Raw genomic sequence first — 16,537 nt, forward strand, 5'->3', positions numbered from 1 at the left:
GGCACTCAGCACAGGCCACAGCAAGGTTGACCTTGGTGACTAGAAGTTAATGTTGCTGAGCCTATTCATAACTTCTATTCTTGCCAGAACATCCACTTTGTTCATGAATCCACTGGGTAATGCACGGGTGACCGGGAAAGTGACTGGTATGCACAGAATGAGTCATTCTATCCACCTGATTATTAAATCCTCTCCTTAAGTCACCCTTCAGTGAACATTCACATACAACACAAATATCTTCATTATTTTTGCCCATCCCAAGAGGTCTAGCCACATACCTCTTCCTCAAGAACTCCTTGTAACCAACTATCCAATCATGTTCCTTCCAAGTCCCTGACCATCCAGCTAAGCCATGGGCCACAGCGCCTGAACTGGTACAGATTTGTACCTCTGGCCATTGCTCCTTCCAAGCAAAACGGACAACCACGTATACTGCCCAAAGTTCTACCAACGGAGAGGATTTCCCTTCACCACTGTCCTTCAGGGATGTGCCCTCCAAAAAGTCTGTAGTGTTGCTGCTGTCTACTTCTAGGTGGTACCTGCATATGGTGTAGAACCATCTGTAAAGAACATCCCAATTTTCTCTTCCTCAGTCAACTAATCATAGGGAACTCCTCATGAGGTCACAGATGCAGGCTGCAAGAGAGGAGGTAAAGGAAAGAAGACCATGGACAGTTTGGTCCCTTCATCTAACTTACTTGTGCCTTCAAGGCCGGCTCAAACCCAACCTTGTATCTACAACTTCCATTTGATGATGGAGTGCTGCTTTGCACGCTCTACTTTCTGGTTTGATGGCCTATAGTTGAGTGTCCAGTCTCTACTAATACCTCATAGCAGGCAAAACTGTTCCTTAAAAGGTGAGTGGTTATACACAGAGATTGGCAGGGCTTTTCTAAAAGCCCATGGCCTGGGCTCTGATTCAGCCATAGGGGCCCACCAAAGGCTCAAAACAGTACCCCTAGCTTCCACTGACATTGCATCTGCTGGATCAACTGAGCAACTTGTACAGCAGCCTGGACTTGTAGAACTTGCACTTGTCCTGGGCCCCACTCAAAACCCATATTAGTAAAGGAGCCAGGGTAGCACACTGAAATGAGGAATATACTGTCTCCAAAGTCCGAAGAGGTTCGTGAGGCATTCTACCTCTTTGGGCTATAGGAGAGGCCAGATGCAACATATCACCCTTCTCCTTAGAAGGGAATATTTTTATATTCCCCACACCACTGGACCTCTAGAAATTTCAAAGAGGTCGAATTTTTGTTAGATTCATTTTCCACCCTGTGACACACAAATGTCTTACTGGTAAGTCTGGAGTAGTTAATTGCTACTCCTTATTCCCTAGATTCAATCAGCATAATGTCATCAATATAATGGACCAGTATAATGTCTTAAGTAAGGGAAAGGTAATCAAAATCCTTGGGAACTATGACATAGGGCTGGAGAACTGATCTATTCCTGAGATAGGGCATTGGATGTGTATTGCTGGCCATGTCAGCTGAAAGCAAACTGCTCCTGGTGGTCTTTACTAACAGATATGGAGAAAAAGCACTTGCCAGATCAACAGGTATACACTAGGTACCAGGGGATGTAATAATTTTCTAAAGCAATCAAATCACACCTGGTACAATGGTTGCAGTTAACAGTCACCACCTGCTTAAGCTTATAATAATCCACTGTCATTCCCCAAGATCCACTTGTTTTCTGCACAGGTCAAATAAGTAAGATGAATGGGGATGTGGTGGGAATCACCACCCCTGCACCTTTTAAATTCTTAATGGTGGCACTAATCTCTCTGTGCTCTCTCAAGAACGCAGCATTGCTTTTAGTTTACTATCTTCCTAGACAGAAGCAGATCTACAGGCTTCCATTTGGCCTCTTCCACTATAACTGGCCTCACTCCACAGGTAGGGATTCTGCCAGTTGCTGAGTACGCCTGTTCCAAGTATGCATTCCAGAACTTCAGAAATAACCACAGTGGTTCAGAACACACCGAACCCACTAGGAAATGGACCCAAGCTAAAACTCCGTTGCTTATCTGACCGCCATAAGTACCCCTCTTCCGGGTGGGCCAGGGTGGCACTTTTGGTCTCCTGGAATTAGTGTCAGATTAGTGCCAGCGTCAGTAGTACTGGCAAACAAGACTCTTCCGCATTTAGGGGTTTGATGTGCCTATCTTTACCAGGACTTTGCCATATGTTCTCAGTTTTTCAGAATCCCATTCTTTCTCAAATTCTATGCCCTCACGTTAATAGCAAACACCCTGCAAAGTATGGAATTCAAATTGCAAAGTAAGTCAGCCATTCATAGGATGAGACTCTGGGTTTGATTTTCAACATTCTGAGCTCCATGGCTACAGGAGATAAGGGTTTCTTTCAGGGAAAACATGAACACTTTTAAGTCATTTATGTGATGCTTGAGCTGGAAATTCAAATCCCTGAGATCATCCTTTTTTTCCCCTACTTGGCATAGCACAATTAGAAACAACCAGCCAATCTCATTATATTTGTTAGTTGACAAAAATGTTCTAAGGTATAAAATACACAGTCATCCAGACCTTGCTTCTTATAAGTATTTGTAAAGGAAAAGCCAATGGTGAGATTTTATTTATCTCTGTTACTATTATTACACCATGGATTATCACTGTTCTCTTTACTACTAGAAATAGAGTCATTAATGCCTTTAAATTTTATCAGAGTAGGAAACCAATTCATAAAACTCATCCTTAAGATTCTGTTCCTCTAGAATCATTCTTGGTACCAAAATTTATATTAGTCAGTGTTCTCCAGAAAAACAGAATTGATAGGCCATATATATACACATATATATATATATATGTGTATATATATATATATATATATACAGTAGACAGATTTATTTTAAGGAACTGGCTCACACAACTGTGCAGCCAGTCTGAAATTTGCAGGGCAGGCTGTCAGGCTGGAGATCCGAAGAACAGCTGATGTTACAGTCTTGAGTCCAGAGGCAATCTGCAGGCAAAATGGCTTCTTCCTTGGGGAACTTCAATCATTTTTTCTTAAGGCCTTCAACTGATTGGATGAAGCTCATCCATATTAGAGAGGATGATCTGAATTTCTTAAAGCCCAGTGATCTAAGTCTTAATTACATCTAAAAATACTTTTACAACAACATCTAGACTCATGTTTGGACAAATATCTGGGTAGTGTGGCCTAGCCAAGTTGACATATAAGATTAAGCAGCACACAAGCTAAAAATTTTAATAGATGATTGGAAGGAGGGAGGTTTTCTTGAAACTTAAATAAGTTCCCTAGAAGACCAAATGAAAGAAAGCAAGAACTAAAATATGGTCGGGGGGGGGGGGGGGGGGAGGGAGGGGAGGAAGTATTTGCAAAACTACCAAGAGGCAAAAGTAAAGAGATAATTAGGAAAAAGATGAAAGCCTTAGAAAAAAGATCCAAGAGACCAACCCTAAATCATAGGAGCTCCAGAAAAAGAAAAACAGATTAGAGAGAGGAAGACCAATTACTAAATAACTGAAGAAACTCTCTTAGAGCTAAAGGAAGACTGAGTCTTCAGATTAAAAGGTTCTATGAATTCTACATAAGACCAATGAAATGAAACATACATGGTAACATTTCTGAATTCCAGGAAAAAATTAAAATGCCATAAGGTTTACGAATGAAAGAATATGTTTCTTACAGAATAAGGCCAGGTCACCTGGGTGACTCAGTCAGTTAAGCGTCTGACTTTGCCTCAGGTCATGATCTCACGGTTCGTGGGTTCGAGCCCCATAATGGGCTCTATGCTGATGGCTCAGAACCTGGAGCCTGCTTCAGATTCTGTGTCTTCATCTTTCTCTGCCCCTCCCCCACTTGTTCTCTCTCTCTCTCTCTCTCTCTCTCTCTCTCTCAAAAATAAATAAACATTAAAAAATTTAGAATAAGTTCACGATACCATCGTATTTATTACCTGAAACACTGGAAGCTGGAGGACAATGAAGTAACACTCTGGAAAACAGTGAGGAGTTTCCTCAAAAAATTAAAAATAGATCTACCCTATGACCCAGCAATAGCATGCTTAACTTTATAAGAAACTGTTAAACTCACTTCCATTGTAGCGGATGTAAAGTGTATCTCATGTAAAATGTATCTTATTATAGTTTCAATTTGCATTTTCTTACTGATTAATGATATAAACATCTTTTCACATATTTGTCATCCATACATCTTCTTTCAAGCGGCCACTTAAATATTTTGCTCACTTATTGTTGGGTTATTTGTCCTCCTATCAAGCCATAGAAATTCTTTACATATTCTTCTTTTTTTAATTAAAAACATTTTTTAATGCTTATTTATTTTTGAGAACAAAAGAGCACGTGAGAGCGAGATCGAGAGCAAGCAGGGGAAGGTCAGAAAGAGAGGGAGACACAGATCCGAAGCAGGCTCCAGGCTCTGAACTGTCAACAAAGAGCCCAATGCAGGGCTCGAACTCACGGACAAAAGAGATCATGACCTGAACCAAAGTCAGACACTTCACCGAACAGAGCCACCTAGGAGCCCCAATTTCTTTACATATTCTAAACAAAAGCCCTCTGTCAGACAAATGTTTTGAATGTGTTTTCTCCCAGTCTGTTGTTTGCCTTTTCATTTTCATAACAGTACACTGAAAAGCAATATTTGTTTTAAATCAAAGAAGTCTAATTTGTTTTTTTCTTTTGCAATTTGGGATTTTTGTGTCCTATTAAGAAAAACTCTGCCAAACCCAAGAACACTAAATTTTTCCCAAGTATTCTTCAGAAGTTTTATGGTTTTAATTCATATTAGGCCTATGATCTATTTTGAGTTAATTTTTATGTAAGGTGTGAGATAAGGGTATAGTTCATTTTTAAATATGTGAAAATGCAACTGTCCAGAACCATTTGTTGAAATTACCCTTTCCTCATTGCTTGCATCCTAAAATTCAGATATCGTCTGCTCTGCCTTCCTTACATAACTGTAGACAGCACTCCATGACATATATGAAAACGTGCTCTGTAAAGTGGAAAACTAATAGAAATCTAAGTCACTATCATTATTAGTTAGTTCTGAGTAGATCCTGACCCGAAGACAAGAAACAGAAAAAGTATTAGGCCATGACATGTGGTATGGCCCCACTCCTTTATTAGCCTTCAAAACACCTTTTAACCTCAGAGCTATTCCCTCTTCTGTGAAGTAGAAATTATGGTATCCAATGGTCTACTTCAGGAGGATTTCATAAAGATTATATAAGATTATGCATTTTAAAATGTTGCAAATTATAAAATGCTATACAAATGCAAGACATTTACTTTATACCTAAAAATCCCTGTGTACATAATAAGGCCCATTCCTGCTTTGCGTAGTAGTATAGGGCCATAAATATGACTGCACAAGCTGAAACTTTGCAAAAGATCTTAATAATCAACAGGACAAATTACAATTGTTCTATAACCTTTTCCAAGGCACTATTTCTTCTTAACTCTATTCTTGTTCTATTAGGATTTCATCCCAGTGTTACTACTTTTCCTTTCTTTGCTTCAATTCATCTTTGTTGACCAAACAACTTTTGATAACCCATTTTTATAAAAGGTAATGTGGGCTTATCGCTAAAAAATAAGGAGGCAACGAAACTATGCGCTTTGCTATCTGTGCATGAGCTGAGTAACAGGTACACAGTGACCAACTGCAGTAGTATTTTAAAAGAAGCAAAAAAAAAAAAAAACGACATGATTAGTCACTGATCATGATGCAAATCTGTTATTTACATAGTAATCTGCAGACTGAAGAGCTAGAAGTGAAGTTTGTACTTTATGCAATTACTCATAGTTAATATATCGTGATCACTGAAATTTGAATTGTGTTGTTGGGGGAATGGTGTTCTTCACTAAACACATTAACTGAAATTTGTGCATACTGGAGCCATGCAAAGTGAGGCTTGCATATACTTGCAGTGTGCCAAGATATGTGAATCTCCCAATTAGTCTTCCCAGCATTTGAAGAGAGGAATGAATGAATTATTTTCCTGGCTTTCTTGACGTGATTCTTTTTGAACCTTCTCTATTACTTCAAAAAATGTGTGGTGAAGAAATCAAAGAAACCTTTGAGGAACCCGGGGGGCTCAGTCGACTGAGTGCCCAACTCTTGATTTTGGCTCAGATCATGATCCCAGGGTCCTGGAGTTGACCCCTACATTGGGCTCCACACTGAACATGGAGCCTGCTTGAGATTCTCTCTCTCTGTCCCTCTGCCTCTCTGCCCCCCCACCCCCGTTCACATGCACGTGCATGTTCTCTCTCTAAAAGAAAAAAAAAAAACTTTCTATGATTGTTACTTAAGGAGGCTTATTTGAGATTAAATTACACTGTAGTATAAGGCAGATAAATTAGTGGGCTTTAAAACAAAAGTTGACTGAATAACAAGTGATTTTCTTTAAGAGAAAAGCAAAGGGTTTTACATGATTTTCCTTAGTTTTAGCCATTGAACTTTTGTTTTGTTTTGTTTTTTTTATTTCAGGAGTAAAATTTAGTCATTCATCACTTACATACAACAACACCTAGTACACATCACAACAAGTGCCTGCCTTAATGCCCATCACCCATTTAACCCATCCCCCCAACACAGCTACCCTCCAGCAACCCTTGGTTTGTTCTCTAGAGTTAAGAGTCTCTTGTGGTTTGCCTCCCTTCTTGCTTTTATTTTATTTTTCCTTCCCTTCCCCTATATTCACCTATTTTGTTTCTTAAATTCCACATATGAGTGAAATCGTATGGTATTTGTCTTTAACTGACTTATTTTGCTTAGCATAGTACATTCTAGTTCCATCTATGTCACTGCAAACGGCAAGATTTCATTCTTTTTGATGGCTGAGTAATATTCCATTACATATGTGTACCACATCCCCTTATCCAATCATCAGTTGATGAATATTTGGACTCTTCCCATACTTTGGTTATTGTTGATAGTGCTGCTATAAACATTGGGGTGCATGTGCCCCTTCGAATCAGTAGTTTTGTATCCTTTGAATAAATATCTAGTTGTGTAATTGCTGGTGCTATTTTTAACTTTTGAAGAAATGCCATACTGTTTTCCTAATCACTGAACTTTACTTTTTGTATCTTCACATCTCTTTTCTCTTTAGTTGTCACTCTTCTTGTACCCAGAGTAAAGAGTTCAAGCCAGATCAAATGTCAAATGTACCCCATATCCTAAAACAAGCTTCTTGTAATCCTCATTTTAAAGTCTTGTTTGCATTTGGTCCCTTGAGGGCTAACTGCACATGTAGGTGTAGGAATTATATAACTGGAACCTCTGACTTCTCAGACTAGCACCAAATTGTTGGTATTATCTCTTAAACATTACCCTGATTTCAGGAATATTCATCAATGTACTTCTGCACACTCTCCCCACAGAAGATAGCAGAATTAATATTTTAACTATCTGGGAAGGTACTCATTAGTCTATAATAATAAAGCTATTTTAGATCTGAATGAACAAACTAAACATAAAGGTATTTATCTAATTATGGCAGTCACTATTCTACCCTAATTTCTATGATAACCACCTCAAGTCTAGTGGGAGAAATAGGAACATAAATAGATAAATAAAATATAATTTGGTAAATTGGGGAGGTCAGTCACAAGGTGGTATGAGACTATTAGAGAAACACCAAACCTAGCTTTGAGGACCACAAGGAAGGTCGGGCTGAGCTAGCTCTGAAAAACAGTAGGAATTACCTCAGAAAAGAAAGAAGGATGGATGGCTCTTGCAAGAACCACAGGTTCAAAGGCCTGGAGACAAAGAAAGAGAATGAATTCCAGAAACCAAAAGAGGTTCTGTCAGAGAGCTGTGGCAACAGAGGTGGAATAGATGCCATGATGCTAAAGAGCTTTACCATGACAGTAACAGGGAGCCAAAGAAGAGCTTGGAAGGGATTTGTGTTTTAGGAAAGTCATTTCAGTAGCTGCTGTGAGTAGATGGGCATGGAAGCAGTGAAGAAGACAGACCAGCCGAGAGATGAAATCGGCTCAATCCAAGCAGTGGTTGGAACTGAGACATGGGGGAAGATTCTGGGGGTATTAAGGAAGTAGAATTAAAAGGGCTTTGTGACCACTTTTAAATATTGCATGTGACTCAAAGTTTTCTGGTGTGGACAACTGGGTGGTTACAGTAAATAAGATACAGGAGGAAGGAGAAAGGTCAAGATGGAGGAAGAAAAATGGTAAAGTAACACGAAAAATATTTCACTTTGAAAGGAATGTGAGGCATAGAATGAGATTTCTTGCCTAAAATTAAAAATGTCTTGTATTTTGTTTCTACTGTTTGGATGCCCTGAGACAGATAAATCCTGTGAGTAACTGGGTGGGAAGGAGAGGGGCACTAGCTTCACCCAGTACAGGGAAGCAATGTGGAGGGCCCTTAGAGAAAATCAAAGAGCAACCTCCTATTGCAGGGTAGATTGGCAGTTTTATTGTCCAGGGCAGAGGATATAAATAGCTCCATTGTATCCATGTGTCTAAACAAAATGGCCAAGGAAGGTGGTTAGGGCTTGGGGTACCAAAAGTGAGAGGTGTCTCAGACTACTAGACTTTATATTTTGGATATAGTTCATGGCCTGACAAGTAGCATATACGTAAGAAGAAGGTTTAAAGACTTCTGTAAATAACCGTATGTTAGTTGCTGGAAGAAGTACCTGGAATAGAAGACTTGAACTTGACCATGTTCTAGCATATTTAAGAATATGCCCAGGCCACCCACTAGCTAGCTACCAGAGCTCTTTGTCATGATCACAGGTCAAAATGCCTAATACTGAAAGCCATACAACCCACTTTTTATCTTTCCCGCAATGTAAACAGGAAAATAAAACCATTTTTAGCTTACATGGAAGAACATCTCGATATCTGTTTTTGTCTCTGTTGCGTAGGTCATTCCCAGAGTTGAACTCACCAGGTAGGTTCTGAAAATCTAAAGTCTTTAAAAGGTAAGAAATAGAAGTCACATATTTACTACGACAAAAAGAAAAAGAAAAAAAATCTGCCTTTGCTTAGTGTTCATGATCCTTAAACCTCTATATGGCATGACCCAATGTTAAATGTGTTGTATGATAAGTGAAGTCAAAACCGCATTAAAAAATACTACAGAAAGGGGTACTTGGGTGGCTCAGTTGGTTAAGTGTCTGACTTTGGCTCAAGTCATGATCTTGTGGTTCGTGGGTTTGAGCCCCACATCGGGCTCTGTGCTGACAGCTCAGAGCCTGGAGCCTGTTTTGGATTCTGTGTCTCTCCCTCTCTCTCTGCCCCTCCTCTACTTGTGCTCTGTCTCCCTCTCTCAAAAACAAATAAACATTAAAAAAAATACTATAGAAAATACCTCAAATTTGAGATGTCAATCAACAAGTTGTTTGATGAGAAAATGCTAATCTCTCTAAAGATGCTTTTTTCCCTAAAACTTCAATATTGTTCCTTTTTCATAAAAAAGCCAATACAGAACATTCCCTTCTTGGATTTGCCCATAAATCTATCATTTTATAAGCAAACAAATAAAAATAACAGCAAAAATATATATATATAAACATATAAACCAAAAAAAATATAAGCAGACTCACAATTTACTCCTTGGCCCATGAAGGAATTATCGGGTATCAATTAAGGAATTCTTCCTTTCAAAAAAATTTCTTTACCAAGTGTGAATTCAGTAAACACTGATTGAACATTTAATACGTACTCAGCACTTTCCTAGATACTGGAATACAAAGATGAACCTGAAAATTTTCCCATCCTTAAGGAGCTATCAGAGCAATCAGAGGGGGACCTATGAGATCAATGTACAGAGATGCTAGTATAATGGCAGCACTGATGACTGCCATCAAAAGTTAGTCATATGAAAGTATGTGTGTGTGCGGAAGGCAAGGAGAGCAGAGGTGAGCAGGTACCACTCCAGGTAAAAGGACAGGAATAAAGGCCCGGGGGCATACATCTCCTCTTGGGGAAACAGTGAATAGGATGATAACAAGAGAACAGAGAACATGATCTAGCCCAGAGGGAAACGAAAACTACCCAGGAAGGCCTTGTTTCATATACAAAAGAAGCAGAGATGTATCCATTCCTAGTCTATGAGAATATTTGTGGATGAAGCCTGTGAGTCTATACTTTTCAAAAGCTCTTCAGTAACCCTTCGGTAGCCAACCTGGCACCACCAGTCTTTAAATAAGCACTGGCAACCACTGGCATGGCCGATGAGAAGCTAGAGAAGGTGTTAAGCAGTAGGATAGTAAGATTTTTACCCTTTTAATTTTTATGCAAATTAATCCTAAAATTAACTTGGAAAAAAATATTTGTAGGAAGAACTAGAAGAATTCTGTAAAAGAAGAGTAAATGAGGGAAGACTAGTCTGAACAAACAGTAAAAGATCCCATGAAGCTACACTAATTAAGAGAGTTTGGTAACAGCATATGAATAAACAAATCAATGGAAGAAGTCCAAGAATACATTAAAATGCATATATCACTTCAGTATATAATAAAAGTGGCCTTTTACATCACTGAATAGAAGTTTCAAGAGGATCTTGGGACAAGAGGATAGATATATAGCGTGGGGTCCCTAACAAATACCTTATAAAAAATTAAAATCTAGTTGGATCAAAGATTTATACATTTTAAAAAATTTATACATTTTAAAAGATATTAGTAAGAAACATGAAATAATTATGATCTTAGAGTGAAAGGGCATCTAAAGGATACAGAAAACCCTGAAGTCCCAAAAGATTGCCATATTTGACCACTAAAAATTACCTCTCTTCTTACTAAATGTGTATGTGCATGCACGCACATGTATGTGTGGCACAAACAACAAGGGAGGAAAGTTACCATATAAAGCATATACAAAAGAGACAATTTCTTCATTATATAAAGCTATCAATTGATAAGAAAAAGAATAAACAGAAATTGAGCAAAGAATTGGAACAGTTCACTAAAATAAATATAAAAGGCTTAAAAAATATGGAAAGTAATTCCTCTGTTCTCAAATAAGTGTCAATTAGATCATCAACAAGAAATCACTTGTCATGTAAGAGATAAGCAAAGATCCAAAAATTAAATAGCACAAAATACTGGTGGTCTTCCTAGTAATTTGTTCTAAAGAATACTAATACAGGGGTGGCTCAGTCGGTTAGGTGTCCCACTTCAGCTCAGGTCATGATATCATGATCTGTGGGTTCAAGCCCCATGTCGAGCTCTTTTCTCACAGCTCAGAGCCTGGAGCCTGCTTCAGATTCTGTGTCTCCCTCTCTCTTTGCCCCTCTCCCCCGTGCTGTCTCTCTCTCTTGCTCGATCTCAAAAATAAATAAATATTTAAAAAATTAAAAGAAAAAACAAACAAAAAACAAAGAAAGATATACTCGTGATGGAGTCTTTCATTAAAAAAAAGGATACTCATACATATGTACAGGCATATGAAGAGGGGTAACTGCTGTTCATAGTAGCCTAGAACAATCTAAATGAGCATGATAGCGGACTACGTAAATAAAAGAAGGCCTTTAGAGCTATACAATTAACTATACTATGCAACCCTTAAAAAGAATGAGATTTTAGGAGATAGAGCTATATGTACTGATAATATATTTGGAAATTATTTCTCAGGTGACACATTTTTTTTTTTTAAGGAAGGAAAGGGTAATGGTGAATAAAGTACATGCTAATGATTTTCTGGACATTTGGATGACAAAGTTAATAGTGGAAAGGGAGCCTAGGAAGTCAAGAGAGAAAAAGAAAGATACTTTATCCATTTTATAACCTTTTATGCTATTTAACCTCTTTTTTTAACTATATACACCTATTACTTTAAAAACAAACTTAATATTTAAAAACAAAGTACTCAATTTAAAAAACACAGAAAAAAAAAAGAAAAAAACCCTCTAGTAGTAATGTGGAAAATCAGAGACTTTTGTTAAAACCAAAATATTTACCATAAATTCCTGGAGGATTTCAAATTCTGCTACTTTTTTCTCAAGCACGTTAACACAATCCTTGATGGTTAATTGCTCATGAAAACTGAATATTAATGGTCGAACATGAGCCAGCTGAGCTAGCTCCCTTTCAGAAACAATTTGTATACCTAAGAAAAAGAAAAATTCACATTTGTAAGTTACTTGTATGTATGTGAAGGGAGATTTTCTTTCTGTTGTTGTTTTTTCTTAAGTAAAGGCACAGCCACCTATGGATTACTGGAAATTTGTGTTTCCAGAAGTGAAGAAATCTGTTACTTTGAAAGAAAGTATTCTTGGTTTGAAAAATCATGATTATGTACTTTGAAATTACACAAAACCCACTATTCTTGGAAAAACTGTTAAGTGCTATACAAATAAAAGATGCTATAGACTGAGAAGTGTTCTATTTAACAATGTGAATTGAGTATATGTATTGACAATTATGCACAGCAAGCATGTGCAAACAAGACTTGGATGGGAAAAAGTGAGAACTTTTGTCTTCCCTCAGACCAAGTATTTAACATCCCTAGAGTTTGAGAGGAGAGGATGTGGAGAGTCTAACACACTTCTCACTCTAAAATAGATCAAGGACACTCATGCACACACAGACATACAACACAAATACACCCCCCACAAGGATAGAGAGGCTCTATGTGATATCATTAATAAGACTAAAAATATATATATAATATATAACTTGTAATTATGTATTATATGCATATATATACATTATATAGTTACACATTTATAACCAATAATAATAGAAGAGAATACATGCTATTCAATAGTACACGTGGAGGGTTTTTTTTTAATGATGATGTTTTATGTCATGTTGACAATCTAGATTCCAAAGAGCCGAAATTTTACAGATCATGTCCACTGACCAAAAATGCAATAAATCCAGAAGTCAGTATTAAAAGAATATTTTTAAAATTTCAGAATTTTGAAGTAAAATGCTCACGTGAAGCCAGTTCTCAAAATCTCTTTTCAAAGCCAAATAATATGAACAAAAATAAAGTTAACACCAGCAAATATATATATATATATATATATATATATATATATATATATACCAGAAGCAATTCCACAAAAGAATGGGGATAAAAAGTAAAAAATTCTAAGAATGTGCACAGCCCTGTGAAACTCTTCTTGTCTTGGAACCCTATTTTAACCAAAAGCTCTTTGCAGGGGTGGAAGTGAGGGACTGTTGGTTGGGAGAGACAGTCACAGAAATCCTAAAATTTCTCACAAATATCTCTAACCTGAATATGAGAGAAGATCTAGGAAGCCTAGAGGGGGAGCCAAAGTTTGCAAGAGTAGAAGCCATTTTGATCATCGTTGATGCCCAACAGAAAAATCTTTAGAGTTTCCCATGTATTCCAGCCTTGCTAGAACAAAAGCTGAGAGAAGGGAGAGAGGAAACGAAAGAAAAGGTAGAATGATTGTAATGGACACTGTTGTTGGCTCTCCAACACTGATTCTACACTGATGGTTAGTTAAAGCCATAAGTGATCATTCCACAATAACTCCCTTGCCAGTGAATAATTCAGCAATATGTAGATGACTTGATCCAATGGGAAGCAAGAAGTATATTCAGGGCTTGCGGGCAAGGAAGAGAAGCAAGCTTCTCTCTCATCTCCATCCCTTGCCCAGACATAGATACAGACGTATAAGACCCTGATTATTACAAGCAGCCCTACTGTGACATAAAAGGAATGAGCTGAATACAGCAAATATGAAAAAAATACACATAAAGAACCTATGCTCTTAATGACATCACTGAGAAACTGATCAAATTGAACTTGGAACACTTCCTACCTCTCTACTTCCATTATGGGAGAAAATATATTTCTGTGGTTAACATCATTTTGAATTTGGTTTCTCTTTATTGAGACCTGGTCCAAGAATTCCAATCAAGGTGGACAGGTCAGGCTTCAGCTACAATAATGGCAATGGGATTTTTGCAGAGGGGCAGTTCTTTTCTAGCTATTTGGTGCGACATCATTGGACAGGTTTGAAGAACAGGTGCTTCCCCCTAACATGGTCCAAAAATAACACTGCACAATGGTCTACCACAAAAACTGCTAGCTTTGCTGTAAGGAGGAATCTGAGGGAGCTGGACACCGCTGCTCAAACCACTAGCTCCTGGATGACACTACTATAGCAACCACGGAGGAATTAGAAAGTCAGCACCACAACTGTTGGTGCTAGTGATGTACCACTTCAGTTATAATGAGACACGGGGAATACCATGCGTGTTATGGTGCGTACCAGCAGCTTGAGAGCTTCTCCACAGATTTAAGTCTTGGCTAAGTGCATACAACTGGTCAAACCCACATAACTTCAGGATTTCCGGGAAATGTAATTTTTAGTTTTCCTGCCTGGGCCATACAGAAAGACATGTTAGGAGAAGGATGTGATCAAAGCTGAGTAAGCTAATCTATAATATCTTCTATACAACAATTCATCCACACCCTGTGAGTTTTCTGTTCCTTTTCCCCTAACCCTTCTGCACATTTGTCATTATCTGCTCAGCCAAAATCCAGCCCTCAAAGTGTAGTTTATAATGGAAGATAACTAATCAAATCAAATCAAATCAAATGGAATGAGACTCAACAAGAATTCATTCATGCTCAAACTGAAAAATCAAGGAGATGCAGAACTATACATGTTACTGAGCAAGATGGAAATAAAATGAAAGACGAAGAAAAAAAATGAGCAATGCAATATGGTAGGCAAAAAAAATTTAATCCATTCTGAATGGGACATAACTTATATTGTAGATCTATTATCTGTAGGAAGAAGTAATGGAATATAAATTATTTTAAATGAGTTTAAAAGTGAGATTTTAAAAAACAGAATGGCCTCTTTTTTTAATGTTTATTTATTTATTTTGAGAGACAGAGACACGAGCAGGGAGGGACAGAGAGAGAAGGAGATAGAGAATCCCAAGCAGGCTCAGCTATTCTCAGCACGGAGCCAGATGTGGGGCCCAATCTCACAAACTGCGAATTCATGACCTGAGCCAAAACCGTGAGTCCAATCGATACTTAACCGACTGAGCCACCCAGATGCCCCCCAAAAAACAGAATGGCCTCTTATATTAGGTTCCTAAAGTAGTCAAATTCACAGTACAGAAAGTAGAATGGTGGTTGTCAGAGGCTGGGGGAGGGAGAATGGAGAGTTAAGTACTTAATGGGTACGGAGTTACAGTTGAGGAAGAGGAAAAAGTTCTAGAGATGGATGGTGGTATTGCTTGCACAACAGTAAGAATGTACTTAATACCACTGAACAGTACACAGAAAAATGGTGAAGATGATAAATTTTATGTTCTGTGTATTTTACCACAATTTTTAAAATACTACTAATAACCCAGATTCTTTGCATCACTTATAGTCTGTTATCCAGAGATCGGCTGCTATTATAAAGCTAAATTCTCCTCATGGTCACAAAAAGATGGTCAACAGCAATCAGAGCCATGTATTTTCTTGCTTACAGCCTATTTATTTTCTTTTTTAAAAAAAAATGTTAATGTTTATTTTTGAGAGAGAGACAGAGCACAAGTAGGGGAGGGGCAGAGAGAGAGGGAGACACATAATCCAAAGCAGGCTTCAGGCTGCGAGCTGTCAGCCCAGAACCTGATGTGAGGTTCGAACTCATGAACTGCCAGATTGTGACCTGAGCAGAAGTTGGACACTTAACTGACTGAGCTACCCAGGCGCCCCACATACAAACTATTTCTTAAATGCAAGGACAAAGTTTCCCCAAAGCATCCAACAAACCTTTACCTGAATTTCAGGCAGGCCAAGTGTCTGAAACATAGCCGGCAAAACAGAACTGGCAAAACCTAACTGGCATATCCTCAGATCATTCAGGTTCACACCCTGAGTTAAAAGCAATTTCTCAACCTGCTTTGCTGCAGCTTGATGGAAAAGAGATGAAATGAGTGCTGAAGAATCAGCTAGAGTGATCACTGGTGCCACTATACAACGTTTGCAGCAACCTCAACCCAAGTGCACAGACTAGGGTGCAAAAAAACCTTTGTGCAAAATTCAAGCCATCCTTCCAGCTCCTCCCTAGCTGTTCCCTACCGGTGCCAGCAAAACTCCCCTACATCTCAGTTCTGATGCCTCCCCAGGTCTTACCCTAGAGTCAGAGGGGAGGTCACACCTATGGGGGACAGAGGTTTAGATGGAGAAAGCATCAGAAAAGAGGCCAGATTTACTTTTTTAAAAAATTTTTTAATGTTTATTTTTGAGAGAGAGAGAGACAGAGCACAACTGGGAGAAGGGCAGAGAGTGAGGGAGACACAGAATCCGAAGTAGGCTCCAGGCTCTGAGATGTCAACACAGGTCCAATGCAGCACTCAAACTCACAAACTGAGATCATGACCTGAGCCCAAGTCGGACACTTAACCAGTGGAGCCAGCCAGGTGCCCTGCCACATCTACATTTGTATCAATATCACCTGGGAAGTGCCTTGAAAATAATGGAAAACAGTGTGGAGGTTCCTCAAAAAATTAAAAATAGATCTACCCTATGACCCAGCACTGGCAGGAATTT

General features: G+C 38.4%; 1 protein-coding gene across 9 annotated transcripts in view; it reads right to left on the bottom strand.

Annotated features, from left to right (window-relative positions):
• The window catches only part of PTPN20 (protein tyrosine phosphatase non-receptor type 20), a 117,270-nt gene that overhangs the window by 17,839 nt on the left and 82,894 nt on the right, over positions 1–16,537 (bottom strand). For all 9 annotated transcript variants that reach the window (XR_006209035.1, XR_006209034.1, XR_006209033.1 and 6 more), the window contains 2 exons: positions 11,955–12,103; positions 8,874–8,964 (listed from right to left, as the gene is read on the bottom strand). Coding sequence is in view for 5 of the 9 variants with exons in the window: in XM_042960266.1 (XP_042816200.1) it covers positions 8,874–8,964; positions 11,955–12,103 (240 nt within the window). In the remaining 4 variants the exon portion in view is untranslated. The remainder of the gene's footprint in view (positions 1–8,873; positions 8,965–11,954; positions 12,104–16,537) is intronic.

Source organism: Panthera tigris, chromosome D2 (assembly GCF_018350195.1).
Source record: "Panthera tigris isolate Pti1 chromosome D2, P.tigris_Pti1_mat1.1, whole genome shotgun sequence".
Classification (NCBI taxonomy): Eukaryota; Metazoa; Chordata; class Mammalia; order Carnivora; family Felidae; genus Panthera; species Panthera tigris.